Source organism: Chionomys nivalis, chromosome 11, assembly GCF_950005125.1.
Source record: "Chionomys nivalis chromosome 11, mChiNiv1.1, whole genome shotgun sequence".
Classification (NCBI taxonomy): Eukaryota; Metazoa; Chordata; class Mammalia; order Rodentia; family Cricetidae; genus Chionomys; species Chionomys nivalis.
In genome coordinates, this window is record NC_080096.1 from 15045943 (window position 1) to 15061441 (window position 15499).

General features: G+C 51.0%; 2 protein-coding genes across 9 annotated transcripts in view; both read right to left on the reverse strand.

Annotated features, from left to right (window-relative positions):
• The window catches only part of Rap1gap (RAP1 GTPase activating protein), a 62528-nt gene extending 58237 nt beyond the window's left edge, over nt 1-4291 (reverse strand). For 3 of the 7 annotated variants that reach the window (XM_057785366.1, XM_057785363.1, XM_057785365.1), the window contains exon 1: nt 4134-4291. The gene's annotated coding sequence lies outside the window, so the exon portion shown is untranslated. Of the gene's footprint in view, nt 1-667; nt 781-4133 lie in introns of those variants that run through there. The other 4 variants (XM_057785368.1, XM_057785367.1, XM_057785364.1 and 1 more) reach the window with 2 other exon arrangements.
• Nucleotides 4292-9957: 5666 nt separating this feature from the next.
• Nucleotides 9958-15499, reverse strand: part of Usp48 (ubiquitin specific peptidase 48) — a 77812-nt gene continuing 72270 nt past the window's right edge. For both annotated transcript variants that reach the window (XM_057785512.1, XM_057785511.1), the window contains exons 25-27: nt 14601-14649; nt 13280-13306; nt 9958-12354 (exon numbers count right to left, since the gene is read on the reverse strand). In XM_057785512.1, the coding sequence (XP_057641495.1) occupies nt 12332-12354; nt 13280-13306; nt 14601-14649 (99 nt within the window). In that variant the 3' untranslated portion in view covers nt 9958-12331. The remainder of the gene's footprint in view (nt 12355-13279; nt 13307-14600; nt 14650-15499) is intronic.

Sequence of the window (15499 nt, forward strand, 5' to 3'; positions counted from 1 at the left end):
TAACTCACTCTCTACTCCAGACAGGTCTTGAATTTTCACTCCTCCCACGTACCCAGGCTCCAGATAGCTGGGATTCCAGGCCTGGGCCACCAGGTCCAGCATTTTTCATTATTCGGTTGTTTTAGATTTAATCTCCCAGGTAGGCCTTGAACTCAAGTTCCTCCTGACTTTGTCCTCCCAGTGGGTTTACTACTGAGCCAGCTCAGCTTGGATTTAGATACTTGATGACTCCTATCCAGCGTCTTTATTTATTTTATTGGGGTTTTGTTTTTGGATATGGTCTGTCCACACAGTTCTGGCTGGCCTTGAATTTGTTACATAGACCATGCTGGCTTCAAACTCCCAGAGATATGCCTGTCTTGATTTCCCAAGTGCTAGTATTAAAGCTGTACACGACCACCTATGTTAATCTTTTTAATACTTAAAAAACAAAACAATCCACAGTCCCTGCTTTACAGATAAAGAAACAGAGCCTCAGGAAGACGGAGGGAAATGCCTCCAAACCATGCAACTGGTCCAGAGAGTCAGAAACACAGATTCGGGTCTGCTCACCCCAACAGGAGTGTGACCTCATGCTGGTAGAGCAGTCAAGGCACTCTGAACCTCATCTCTTTGCAGGTAACAAGCACGGTAACACAACCCACAGTGACTGCCACTCCCAGCTCACCTCTGTCCCCAGTCCTCCCAGTGAGATCCTCTTTGATTTTGGGGTGCCTCCCAACAAGCACCTTTCGGATTCCTTCTCCTTGCCTCTTTTCTGAATCACCTGCTTGCCAAACGTCAGTCTTCAGCCCTAAAAATAGAGCCTGTCATGAAGGCTAAGAACATCCGCGCTGCAGAGGGACACTACAACTGTGGCCCCTGCCCTCGGGGCCCCCTCTGCCTTGGCCTGATCCCAGGCCTCTGAAATCCAAAGTCCATGGTAGCCTAGGCTAGACCTAGAGCTTCTGGCCCATAGAAAGTCCCCAGCCTGGGTCCTCTCAGGATCACACTGCCCTGCTGAGCCTTGCTCCTTGGCAAGGGGTCTGCCTCTTCACACCTCTGACCCAACTACTTACTACCCAGCTGGACCAAGCTGCTTCCCAGAACCTGAGTTGGGTTCAGAGAGGGGAAATGATTTGCCTGGCTGCACCCCCAGCTAAAGGAAGGGCCAAAGCTTGGGCCGAGGATCAGCACTCTCAGAGGTCTAGGGTTGGGGCCCAAATGAGCGTGATGGAACCCACAACCCCTCATCGCCCCTAACCCACCACTGGCCTGCCCAGGAGGCCTCACCTCAACCTACACCAACACCTTTCAGTAGTAGCTTCCCAGAGATGCCAGCCTCTAAGAAGCTCGGCCAGGGTGCCAGGGCTCAGCCTAGCATTTGCTCTGCCTTGGAAAAAGGTGGAGCAGAGGTATCCAAGGATCTCCTGCATTCACACCAGCTGGCCCCCTAGCCCTCCTCGGGGGCGGCGGGCTGTTCAAAGCAGAAAACAGAACTTGACCTGATAAGGCAGCAGAAGAAAGGGAAGCAGGGGCTGTGGCTGTTCCAAGCCTGTGCTGGGTCCTGTGTGGTCTCAGGAGAGACCTGAAGATCAGATTGGCACCCTCAAGGCCAGGCAAGGGGAGAGACTCTCAAACAGTCCTTTGGGTAAGTGCAGGGTGAGAACAGGGGCAGGTGATGGAGGGGCAAACATGGCACAGTTTCAAAGGCTGTCCTTCCATCCCTAGCTGGGTTCAGAGGGAGCACAAAGGGGGACTAAGGTAAGGGTTGGTTGGGGAGGGATGTTCAGAGGGGCCACTGCCACCCTCCAAGGGTGACAAGGCAGTTACATCCCACGCACAGGAAGCTGATGCCAGGCACGTGTGCAAGCGTGTATCCATGTGGGCGCCTGAGCATGTCTGCCAGGTTCACTTTTAAGGGCCTCCACGTGTTCTTCTCTGCAGGTTCGTGTGTCCTGGCAGCACACGGGAGGCCACTGAGGTAGAAAAGCCCCCTAGATGAAGGCTTCAAGGAGCCTCCCCTTAATCATGGAGGTGGCATCTGTTGGGGTGGCGTGTCTCTTGTGGGTGGGGTCACCCAGGGTAGAGGGTGTCTGTGTGTTCCTGAGTCTGGGTCTCAGGGTATCTGTGTGTCAAGCTGTGTTTGTGTTTTGGTCTGGCTGTGCAGAGCGTGGGGTTGTTTGGCTACTCAGTAGTCTGACAGTGGGAACAAAGGCCTTGAAGACAGACAGGGGGCATGGAAGACTGACCGGACTCAGGAGTCCTTGAAGGGTCTCTGTGTTCTGAAACACGACAGAGGGGTAGGGACAGGAGCAGAAGGCAAGGCTCTCAGGCCTCCTTTACTCCCTACCTGTTCAGACCCTGGTGTGGGGCTGGGGGCTTGTGTGCCTTGAAGTCCAAGGAGAAGATAACTTCAAGGCAAAGAGGAGGCTTGCTGCACCCCAACAGACCAGAGAAAGGTCCCTGCTGTGACCTGTAATGGGTAATGTCTAGAGCAGCAAGAGGCTCCTGAGACCATGCTAGGCCAATATCTTAGGAGAAGGGGGGGCTTTTCTAAATGAAGTAATGAGCTGGCCGAAGCCTGGTGGGGAACATCATAGCCATGGGAAGGGGCATCACTGCCAGTACAGATTCTAGACCTCACCGTCTCACCCAGTTCCATCCAGAGGCACCTCCCCTCCCCTCCACACAGGCAGCAAAGGGCCACAGCCCATGGTGAGCCCTCCACTTGGCCGGATCTCCACCAGGAGAATTCTGACTGTAGCCAGGTGTGTTGGTGCACACTTTTACTTCTAGCACCCAGGAGGCAGAATCAGACAGATCTCTGTTCAAGACCAACCTAGTCTACCATATCAAGTTCCAGGCCATCCAGGATTACATAGTGAGACCCTATCTCAAAAAGATTTAAAAAAAAAAAAAAAATCTGATTGCAGCCCTAGCCCTAGGTAGCTCAGGGCCACACACAGTCTGCTCAGCCTGGCCAGGCCTGTTTCCCCACCTGTGCCCGGAGACCTCATCCTGCAGTGCAAGGCTGCTGGAGCCAGAGAAGGTGCACAGGGCAGGTGCCCACACCACAGGTTAATCATCACCCCGGAATCCTGTGCAAGGTGAGAGGCATACCCACTCACTGCCCAGGTCTTTCCACTGCCAGGGGGCTCTAGAGTCAGGCTGAGGTCCCACAGGGGAACCCCATGGGGCAGGGGTCTGAACACAACCTGTTCCTGCTGCCCTAGGGGTTCTGAGCTCACCTAGACACCCATCGGCGCTATTCTGAGCAACTTCTCCCCCGAACCATCTCTAGGTGGCCCTGGATTGGTGGGGTTGCACACATGCAGTTAGCTCCCTTGGACAGGAAAAGGTACAATCTCACCCCCATTTCCTCTTGGCCTTGCTCCTGCTTCATACCTGGCAGGATTCTCTCCCCATCTCTCCTGCAGGCCAATAGATGTCTGGCCCTCTGACTTTGACAAGGAAGGGAGTGAAGGACAGACACAAATGCCAATATACCATGTGAGGAAGGGGAGGGATGTGCTTCCTAACCCTACCTCAGGCCTATGCTGTGACAGCCACCGGCAAGGTCAAGCATTGGAGAGGGACGGATAAAGGGGTCGGTCAGACAGGCACACACAGAGGGGGGAGGACCCAAGGTTTCTTCAGGAAGCTGTCACATCACAGGGCTCCCAAAGGGCCTGCAGGGCACAGTGGTGACTGCCAGTGAATTCAACCACCAACCCTCAGAGCCAACGGAGCCAGGGGTGGCAACAAGGACTTCGTGACGCCAGTGCCCCGCTCGGTGGTGGGTACGGACGAGCAGGGATGAATTATATATCTGGAGATGCAAGGACATCAAGGCCCAGGGCGATGGCCAGAGGACCCCCACTTCCCTGGTCAGAGGAACAGAGTACCTCCCCTTGAGGATGCCGGGCTGGCCTCTCTCCAGTGCGCCCACTTCTACCCCGTTCCCTCCGGAGGGTGACAAGGGTGACGGAGACTAGGACTCAGGAAACCTAAGGGTGGAACCCGAGTCCCGAGTCTGCCCGCGTCATGGCTGGTGCCCGCTGGGGTCCCCCCCTCGCCCGCCTAGCCACGCCGCCATCTAGCCTGGCCGCGCCCCTCCCCGCCCGGATCTCCTACACCGAGTCGGCACTCACCGGGGGCCTCGGCCGGGGTGTCCTGGGCTTGGCACTCCGGTGCCCTCAGCTGCTGCTGCAGCTCTGCCGGGACGCGCTCGCCACCGCTGCCGCCACCGACGCCGCAGTTCGGGGAGGGGGACGTCACGTGACCGCCGATCGCTCCTTCCCGGCGCCGCTCCCCCCCCCCCTTCACTGCGGAGCCTGAGCCCCAGGCGCGGGAGCGGCAGGGAGGCCACCCCTGCTGCGCGCCCCTGTCTAACAGGTAGGGAAACTAGGGCCCAGAGAGGTGTAGGGACAAGCTCAGGCCTGCACAGCCAGACAGCAGCAGTGCTGGGGGCTCTGAGGACAACTTCAGGGCGATTGGAGAGTTGGGGGGCGGGGGTCACGACACTCTTCTACCGGAGACGCTGGGACAGGAGAGAGACCCACTAGTCAGTGACTCCCTGCGTCTCCTTAGGTTCTTCTCTACCCCACCTTAGGCTAGGACTGGAGGGAAGGCCGGAAGAGGACCAAGAGCAAACCCTACAGCTAGTCAGAGTGACCTCGGAGAACCCCTTAAGAAAACTGCCCCAAGGTCACCTAGCAAGCTGACTACAGGATGGGCTCTTGGGCCTGCCCACCAACTCTAGCTGGTGTTGACGAACACACCCCTCTTCCCGAGGTCAGGGGCAGAGACTGACTGTATAGGTGCAGACCTGTTCCAGAGCCTTCCGGATAGATGCAAGATCCTGACCAAGTTACAGAACATCGGAGCAGACCTTGACTATCTGGGTCTCACTCATTGTTCTAACTGGGGAAACGGAGGCCGCAAGGGTGGGGGAGAGAACTTCCATCTTGTTCATCCCGTTATATTTTGGGGCTGTCTAAGGTCGTGGTAGGACTTAGGAGAAACGACTCAAATCCTGATTTCATGTTTCTTGAGCACCTACCTTCCACTCCCACTCTTACTTCTTGAGCCACAGGGACTGCGTTTCATTAAGAAAATGATCTGGGTCTTTGGCAACTCTTACAGCAGCTGCTATAGGGCTTGGCCAGACTTCAGACCCCCAGGGACCTCACTCTCCTCAAGGGAGATTAGGGGAAATCCCTCATGCCCTCCTCCCCCATGGGAAAAAGGCTGAGGAGCAGTGGGCATGCTATCCCAGCAGTGTGAGTGGGGTGGAGGCCACAGCCCAGCACCACACTGGAATAGCCAGACTGTCGAGCAGCTGGAGGCTGGTTTCCAGCTTTTCCAGAGTGTCAATGCTGGTCCGGGACAACACGGGTACCACAGGCAGCTGAGGCACTGGCGAGGCTCCTAGAGAACACCCTGGCAGTCCCTTTGACGTTCTATAAATACTCTAGGAGTCAAAGCTAGAAAAAGAGGAAAGAAATTAAATGAGGCTGTTCCAGGGCCTTGTTGGGATGGTACTCTGATGTGTGGTGGCAACTGTCTCTGGAAGTGATAATCTTTGTGGATCCAGTACTAACTGGGAAAGAACACCCAAGTGCCTACATACCTTCTGGTCAGAGTGTGATGGACGAGCTTCACCCATCTCAGAAGTCCAAATTCCAGGGTTCTCCTAGGCATCCTTTGGCTTTTTGTACACAGCAGAGCAGAATGTTGAATTCAGTTTTAAGCACAATCCCCGTGCCTCTTCCTGCTTCCTAACTCTTTTCCCAACAGCGGCCTCTTCCCTCCCAGCTGTGTGAGGACGTGGTTCAGCACCTGGAGCCCGACAAAGGCCCTGCAGACAGACGGATGGACAACAGCCTGCTCCAGGCAGCTTATTAGACTGAAGTGTCCCATCTGGGCCCAAGGGAAAAGCAGACAGCGGGGTGTGGGGGGGTAGAAATATACCAGGGAGCTGGAGCTGATGTAATCAATCCCAACTCTCCAGGAGACAGGAAGATCCCAAGTTCAAAGCCTGCCTAAACTACTCAGAATTTAAAAATTCCCTGGACAACTTAGCAAGACCCTGTCTCAATTTTTTTTTCTGGGGATGGCGGTGGGGGTAGCAGGAGTCAGGGTCTATTCTAGATGTCCTGGAATTCTCTATGTAGACCAGACTGGTCTTGAACTCAGAGATCCATCTGCCTCTACCTTGGGATTAAATGTATGAGCCACCATGCCCAATTTAAAACAAAACAAAACTAGGGCCTTGAACGTAGTTGGGCGGTAGAGCACGAGGTGAGGATATAGCTCAGTCGGTAGAGTGCTTGCCTAGCATCAGGAGACCTTAGGTTGCCAGTACCACACAAAGCAGGGACGGCAGGAAGACAGTGAGCCCAGAACTCAGAGGAAGGTCTTCCCCTCAGGCATTTATTGAGACTCCAGAAACAGAAAAACAAAAAGGAATCTTGCGTGGATCAAAAAGCCCAGCTGCACTATCGTGGGCCTTTGTCCTTCCATGCTCTCTGGACACACAGATTAAAAGCTCGGGGGCCATGGTGCTTACTTGCACGGGGGAACTGAACATGCCTGACACTGGCTAAGGAGAGAATGAAGGCTTTTATGTCCCAGGCCTGTTTCTTTAGAATCAAGGAGCTTTTCAATTACAGCCGGTTCCTCTTTGCAGAAAGCCTCTTCAATGGGAGGCTTATAATCTCTTGTGGTTCTTGGAGGGCACCATTCTGAGATGGCCAGAGGCCCTGGGGAGGAGACAACACGTGCCTATGAAGGGGGCTGGGTGCACAGCCTGGCATGGACTGAAGATTGGACAAAGGCCCTGGAGCTTTGCTTTCTCTGGCCTATTTCAATCCAAACCACTCAGCACTGACCACTCACACATGGCTGCTCTAGGCACTAGCTTTCTTGTCCTCACTGAATATGCTCCAACCCTGCTACCACCTTGCCCTTGCACTCACTAAGATGGCTTCAAATGCTGACATCTGAGGCTGAGAACGGAAACATATATGGCACATCTGTGGTTTCTCAATAGTGTGTGTACATGTGCGTGTGTGTTCTAAAACAGAAATGACGTCCCTTGGGAAAGACACCTCTGCTAGCTCTGACAAAGGGAAGAAAAGCAAGGCAGAGATGTCCCACAGGGCTTGCATCTAGGAAACAAGCATGCTAAGCATCCCCCAGGAAAGCTGTGCAGAGGCCTAGGGACTAGGTAGTGAATCTTCAGAAGGGATGTTGGCCCAACCCCAGCTCTCTTCTCGGACGTGCCTATCGGAGAAAATCTGGTGGACCCTGAGAACGCTATGGCCAGGGCTGGCAAGTAAGATGACCACGTTCTGGTGGCAGTGGCCTAAGCTTAGGCCAGTCCAGAACTGGGACAGCTTTCTCAGAGATGGTTTTAGGGATAGGCATTTCAACCTTAAGTCCGACTCCCAGTAGAACAGTACACTCTAGTTCTAGAATCTAACAAGCGAGGACATCCGGGGCCTCTTCCATCTGGGGAAGCAGCAACAGGCTCTGGAGGGATAAGACACTGCTGCCGCAAAGCCTTCACACATAAACTACCCAGAGGCAACTCTGGGACTGCTAAGCCCTCAGTCAGCCCTAGTTGGCAACTTTCCAAACACACACCTGGAGGATCCTCCAGGGAGCCAATGAGCGGAGTGTGGGAACATTGCTGGACCTGCCAGGAGGCCCCACTTTCTCCTTCTACCCAGCAGGAAGAATGTTTGACAACGTCTACACAGCCAACTTCCGTATGTTCAACTGGGAACACTCTTGTCCAGGATCATAAAAGGAGCTGGTTGCCCTTGGTTACAAAACAGGAGTGGCAGAGGCAGGAACACCCAGATACAAGTGTGCAGAGGCCAGTGTGCCAGCCGGCCATGGTCCAACCCAGGCAGTGGCTTGCCTGGACCATGTTCCCATTTCCTGTGGCCCAGGGCTTGCCTGGCCTGGCAGTATAGCCTATATCTGGAACCCAGTAGCCTCAACAGTTGCTGCTGCAGGGCTGGATCCTCTATGCCCAACAGCAATCTTAATGACAGGCTCTGGCTGCCCCTGAGGTGCCAGCCAAGCCAATGCAGGAAGTTTCTTTCACTGTGTATGTTCCGGGGGAGGGAGCAGACGACACAGAGCGACACAGGCCCAAGAATGCAGCTCAGTTGAGAGTGCCTGGAACGTATGAGGCCCTGGGGTCAGTCCGGAGCACCACTAAGACCAGGTGTGTCAATGTACACCTGGACTCCTTACAGACCGGAAGATCAGAAGGTCATCACTGCCTACATACAGTTTTAAGTCAGCCTAGCTAACTAAGTCCCTGTCCCCACCACCACACACACACACAAAAAGGGGGGGCGGTGTCAATACAAGCAGGAAATGGTAGCCCATACCATAGTCCCAACACTGGGGAGGCTAAAGCTGGACCACAAGTTCAAGGCTAGGCTGTGCTACCTAGTTAGGTCTCTGTGTAAAAACAAATTAAAACAAAGGCTGGGAATGGTGCCTCAAGCCTTTAATCCCAGCACCTGGGAGGTAGAAACTTCCGGGACAGCTGAGGATACACAGAAAACCCTGTCTCAAAACCAACCAACCAGGGCTAGAGGGCTGGCTTAGCAGTTAAAGAGTGGTGCTGCTCTTCCAAAGGTCCGGGGTTCAATTCCCAGCAACCACATGGCAACTCTCAACCATCTGTAATGAGATCTGGTGCCCTCTTCTGGTCTGCAGGCGTGCATGCAGACACAGCACTGTTTACAGAATAAATATCTTTAAACAAGACAAAAACCAACCAACCCCGTTTCTCCTGCGGAGTCTTGCCTCCCATGGTCAGGGCACACAAAAGGCTTAGATAGCAACAATCCCGAAGGCAGACCAACATCAGCTTGAAAAGGGCCCAGAGCTCCGAGAAGTGGCAATATTTCCTCTCCTCCTTCCTACAACCTGCTGAGCGGTAACTTGGCTCAGCGCAATAGATTCTGGAGTTTGTTGGGGGCACACAAGGGACACCTGTTTCCAATCCTCAACTCGAACAATTATTACTTGTAAAACTTCAACAATCCATGAACAAGGAAAACCACAGGAAGTAGCTACGAAGCACCAACAGGCATCCTGGCGCCTGCACACCCTTACAGGGATGTTACTATGTTCTTAGCAACAGCAATCAAAACGACTGAAGCCGCCCTTCTGGGGCAAGAACTCCATCGGAAAGGCAGAAGTCTTCTGCACACATTCTAACCATATTTTGAATGCCTTTCAGCATGCCCCTGCAGGTAAACAGGTACTCAAGCCGTGTATTGTTTAGCCACTGTCCATGGCGATATGGGCTAAAGATCTATGAAAAAGGTTAATGGAGCACCTGGCCAGCCACCGCTGCAGCCTGCAGAGCTCCCAGCACAAGGAATGTGTCATGTTCTTGGTGAAGGCTGGGGGAGGGGGTGCACTCTGGATCCCCCAGTGCACTTTCAGACTGCACGAACACCTAATCCTCCAGATGCTGGGGTGAGCACAGCAGCAGATGCTCATGAGATGAGGAAACACAAGCAAGGCCACAATCAGCAGCTTTCCTTGCTAACAAAGTAAAGGGTGGAATTACTAGGAAACCAGGTGGACCTTCCTACACACCCAGCATGTCAGGGCCCTCAGTGCTGTCTGCCCTTTCATGTTTGGGGTCTGAATTGTACTGAATCTGGTCAACACTGTTCACATGCCTGCACTCTGCACTACCACCCTGTACCCTGACTACCCTTGAGCACTTCGTGACCTGCCTGGCTGCTTACGGAAAACGAAAGGCAGGGTTCCCTGCTCTGAAAAGACAAACCATCTCTTAGGTATCAAAGCAGGCCACTGAAACTGAGCATCAGTGTCTGCTGTTGGCCAGGATCTGATCAGACCTGGGATGGAAGACCAACACCGGCAGGTCAAAGGACAAAGAACTCACTCTGGACTAACATCCGTGGAAACAGAGACACAAGTGTCTTTAATTTGGCAGAAAGGTTGACAGTGATTCTCAACAATAAAGTTCATAAATACAGAAAAGAAGTTTTCTCTCAGGGAATGAAGACATCAAATGATAGCCTACATTCTGGTAACGGCAATAATCGTTTCAGCATAGGCGACTCTACACATTTGCTTGGGATTAAAGAATGATCAGAAATATACAAAGGAGAGCTGGGGATGTAGGTCAGTAAGCAGAATGTGTCTTTAGCCTGCATGATGCTGTGCTTGCAGCTCAGCACATTAGGAAATCTGTCACAGTGGCCACATGCCTGCAATCCCAGCACCTGGGAGGAAGTAGGAAGATCAGATGATCAAGGTTATCCTGGTTACATAGTGAGTCTGAGGCCAGCGGGGTTACAGGAGACTGTCTGGGAAAACAAAAAGGAAACATACAAAGAAGAAGCCTGGAGTGTAATGCTCTGGTTTAATGCCATTTCTGAAGGCAGCTTTAGAACCCAGTAGAAGAGCAAGCCTATGCTTTAAGTCCACCCTATCTCGAAATACAACCAAACAGCACGTATTAATAAGCAGAAACATGGCAACTGTTAAGTACAAGTGCATATTCTCCAAAATTTATCTACTTCAAGCTGTGAAGAAGCCAAAGCCCAAGGATCCCGAGCTGCTTGGGGGTGGCCTTGTTCTGGGACCTGAGCTGCAGCTCTAATAAGGCTCGGCAGTGTGAGGGGTGCAAGGCAGAGCCACACAGGTTGTCAGGGCGGAAGCATACTGCAGCACACTGAAACTGGGTCTGCCCCACCTGCATCTGCCTGACAAGAGTTAATGGTTATTATTTTAACATGATGTAAAGAAACATAAGCTATGCAACTGGCTCGTCCACATTCAATACCAGGAAGAGGGGGAGAAACAACAGCTTTTGTCATTTATCCGCACTACCACCTGTTCGTGATGCTTTGTCCAAGAGTCACAAGTTCTGGGCTTCTTTGTAAGGTTATCTGTCAAATACCTTATGACCTGTCGAGTGTCTTGGCCTTAGGAAAGAGTGAACTCTTTGAGTGAGGCTTGGTCCCATTTCTGTGGTGTTCAGGAGGACAGATCTGAAAACCAGGATCACTTGAGTCCCTGTGTCCACAAGAAGGCGTAACTTTCCTGGGAGGTATGTGGCTCTCCTGGCCCTGCACAGGGCACCTCACCTCCTCCGGAACACAAACTTGTCATTGCAAACACAAACACCACATTGGGAGTTTTACCCTAGCAGCCATAAGTACTGACAGAGGGCTGTCAAAAGATGCTGCTAATGTTGAGATCAGCTCTTTTTAGATCAGTTAGGCAAAGATTTAAACAAACTAGAGGTTAAAAAAAAAAAGTGGCCGCAAACATATCCACACCGACTCAACAGAGAAAATGCAAAAAGCCAACCATTATCCCAGCCCTTCAACCCCAACCTCTTGCTCCATTCAAACCCTTGTTCCTGTAGATACAGGTGCTGCTTAGGCTATTCACTACCAACAGTGATCCTGAGTTGGAGACAGCACACCCGCATACTCTTTCGTTTCTCGTTTCAAAATGTCCCTCTGCGGTGTGTCAGAAGAATGCTTTTCAAAGAGAAGTGAGGTCTGAGGAAAGTGGAGCTGGAGGACGGGAGGGCCCCTTCTGCCAGTCCAGCTTGCACTCTTCCGTCCCGTTCTTCAGACGTGCAGGGAATGCTTGCTTTGCTGCTAGGAACTGAGCATTTCCCACCACCACCGCAATGATGGAAGAAAACTGAAACAGTGCCGGGTTTAAGAGGGAGAGCACACGGGTGCTCTTCTCCCCAGCACCGACAGACAGCGAGCAGGCGGCAGGGCTATGGCTGACCTGCAGTAGAGCTCTGAAGACATGTTCCATGGTGGCAAATTCTTCACATTCATGCTTTATTGAAAGACGAGTAAGGGTCAAAGACAGGTACTCATTAGCAGGTCGTGTCTCTAGACAGTCACCTGGAGTTCAGAGCAGGATGCTATCCCATGCACTTCCACACAAATCCACGACTGACCAGGGCATCTGTAGGAAACTGACCAGGACTTTATTCCCTCCTGCGGCTCCAAATCTCACATGTAAACATGATTTACTCCACTGCTGCGCTGCTCACTCACCCTCTCCCTCCCACCACCGCTTAAATAGAAAATCTGAAACATTTCCTTCGTCTGATGCCCATCAGTGCAATCTGCTTTATTTGACATAAGGCAATTGGGACAGTCTCTTTGAATGGATTTTTGCCTTTTGGAAGAGCCAGGTAATAGTTTAATTCTTAAATCCACTTTTCCTTTAATGCCCTAACACGTCAAATTCCTCTTCCTTTCTGGTTATTCCTTGGCAGTCAGCAAGTGGTCAAAGATTAATGTCCAAGCAGACCCGTACCTGAAATAGAACACACATGGAGGGAGGGCTAAAATGAAGAGTTTGTGTATTCTGTTTGGCAAGAATGTGTCAACAGGGAATATCACCCACAACAAATGAACACAGGGGCCCTTGGCACTGAAGATCAAGACAAAATACCAGCAGACTCCAAGCTCTCAGCAAAATCACATTTTGGTTGACAGCCATGGATTCCTATGCGTATCACACAAGCTAACCGGGTTTGATTGATGCTTTCATTTTACAGCTATGTCCAAAAAGGAATATTATGCTTTGATTTATGTAGATCTTGCCAGGAGTTCCTTAGTGGAGCTCAAATGCAGACAACAGAGCAACACGGGGAGGAAGGAGGTATTTGGGCCGGGAGCTTTGGCACTGCCCGGTGAGGAACTGCTGGCAGTTGATTCAATCCCATTTGGGGAAGAATCTGAACCTGCCAACAGACCTTGGGAGTGGTGAACAGGGAAGCAGCTCGGCAGCTCTTGCAGCTGCAAAGGTACAGTGCTGAGAAGACAAGGCAGTGCTGTCTCCACCTGAAAATCTTCATAATTAATGAAACCGGCACTGACCTGATAGAAGCCTATACTCTCCCGGCACCAATTCTTACCCTTTACATACCAGCTGCCCTGATGAGATGGAGCTGATAGGAGATTTGGGCAGAAGGTTAAATATGAATCTAGAAATGTTACTCATTACTTCCCAGCCTCCCTGAAAGCAGACCAAGGAAGTGCTCCTCACACACAGGCCAGTCTCAGGCCTCGGTGTGGAAAGCGAGAACGAGAAGCTGGAATAGAAATGATTTCAGCGAAAATTAATTCCAGTCACAAGACTTGGATTGGATTACATTTTAAAATCAAATTCCAGCCTTCACGTTAATAAAGAGTCCCAGTGTGGCTCTGACATGGAGGAAGCACGACAAAGGCCTTACCTTTAAATCCCTCTTCCGGCATACAAACTGCAGAAGAAAAGAATTCCAGAGTGAAAGACAGTTACTGCGAGCATGTCAAATGCCTCAAGATGAGGAGTTTAAAATAACTTTTAATTGCCTTAGTCACCTGGAATGGTTCCTTTTGAACCCATGGTAGCAATGATCTGTTGGCCTTGTCATCAAAGTCACACACGCATTATTTAGAAAGGCAAACGTTTGTGGCATGCCTGGAAACCTCACGGCTAACCTCTGGGAGCTGTGTCTTCTCTCCTCCTGTCACTCCCACATGACAGATCCCACTGTGAGATTCTCTAGCAGTTTCTTTCTGATATTTAGTTTCCTTCCTTTTTGTTTGTTAAAGATTTAATTTTTATGTGTATGAGTGTTCTGTCTGCACACCATTTCTGTGTATCCCCCATGCACTGACTGGTGCCTACAGATGTCAGAAGGGAATTGAACCCCCTGGAACTGGAGTTACAAACTGTTCTGAGCAACCATGTTGATGCTGGGAAGCAACCTGGATCCTCTACAAGAAAAACAAGAGCTCTTATCCGCCACTCCGGCTCTATTTGAATTATTTTTGAGACAGAATCTCACACTATGTAAGCCACACTGGCCTAGAACTTGTAGCAATTCTCCTGTCTCAGTTGTACAAGTGCTAAATTACATTTTTCTTTCTGAATAAGATATTTTTATTGTTTTCCATATCTTAACTTCTGACAACCTTCCAGTGAAGAACATTTAGCTCTTCTATCACCTAGCACACCTTGCCAATACCCAGTCTGCATGCCAGCCGCCAATGGTGCTTTCAGTTCCACTGCTTATATGCTCTCTCTTTTAGAGCCTGGCAATTCCTGCATAAATCACATGCTTTGTCTCTTTTGCATCTAGCTGCAATAACCTCTTCAAGGCCGTCACCATCGTTTCCATCAACCTTGCAGAAAGCTCATCCTAAAATCCACGTCCAACTCCCAAATCTGGACCAATGCCTATACTACTTGACGCACACAGCCTGGGCTCTGAGATCTCCCTTCCCATCTCCTAGTACTTCCAGTCCCACGCCTGGTCCCAGTAACTTCCTTCTACCAGTCCTTTGTTTAAGAGTGTATCCCCACATGTTGCCCCCAGGCTTACCTTTTTTTCCCCAGTTTCCTCATGTTAATGAACAATGCTTTCTACTTCCCAAACTGCGGAGTTTTCTACTTTCAGAGCATGCAGTAGTTCTCTTTCAAGGTTCAAAGTAAAACCCAGGGCCATTCAGCCTCTATCTATAACCCCATATCCTAAATTCATCACCAGGTCCTGAAAGCATGGTCTTTACCTTGCATGACATCATCCATTGCAGCATAGTCTGCAATTGGTTCATCAGCCTAGAAAACAAATGGAGACCGTTCAGAGTCACGTGGGAGGAGGGGCTTAGGGAAGAACAGGCTAACCACCCCCTGAAGCCTAGTCCTGGTTCAAATACTGGCTACAAATCCTGTCTCACAGTTCAAACCCTTAGCACCTCAGTTCTACCCTTAGAGAAGCAAACTACAGTCTACAGAGGACTTGTTTTGGATGAAACAAGCTCAGATCCCTCAGGGCCAGTAGCTTGGCTGGCTCCGTCAGCAAAAGTTTGGTTCACAAGTGGCTAATGGGCAATGCTCCTCATCCATTCAGTGTTGCCTAGTTTTGTACAAAAAGTTGGCACTGGGCTGGAGGGGCCTTGCTCAGACTTAACAAATGCTCTGGCAAATGTAGGTGTAGACTCCTTTGGCCCACTGTACGAGGCAGAGCGTTGTTATCTTCCCCACAAACAGCTTTAAACAGGGAAGGTGCGAAGGAGCGGTGTCTAAGGGGAGATAACTGCAAGGGCAAAGTGGATGACCAGTCCAAACTCCAGCTGCAGACCTGCTACAAAGCCACGTAATGAGCTAGTCTAGAGGTTAACAACTCAACAGGTAAACATTATCATTCCACAGAATATAGTTCTGGGAAAAGTCAGAATGGGAGGACCAGACATGCCAGACGTAGATGTGCCTGCCCCGTTGTGTCAGGGTAAGTTACAAAAACATGCCCACCCAGGTCAGGTATCTTTGGGATTGTTCTACCGGGGTTTCCTATGTGGCAGAACAGTGTGCCTCAGCACCCCTCTCTTCTATACCAGCATGTAGAGAGCATCACTAACTCCAAAATTTTCTTTCTGAGCTTGTTATAGGATATCTAAAGTACAAAATG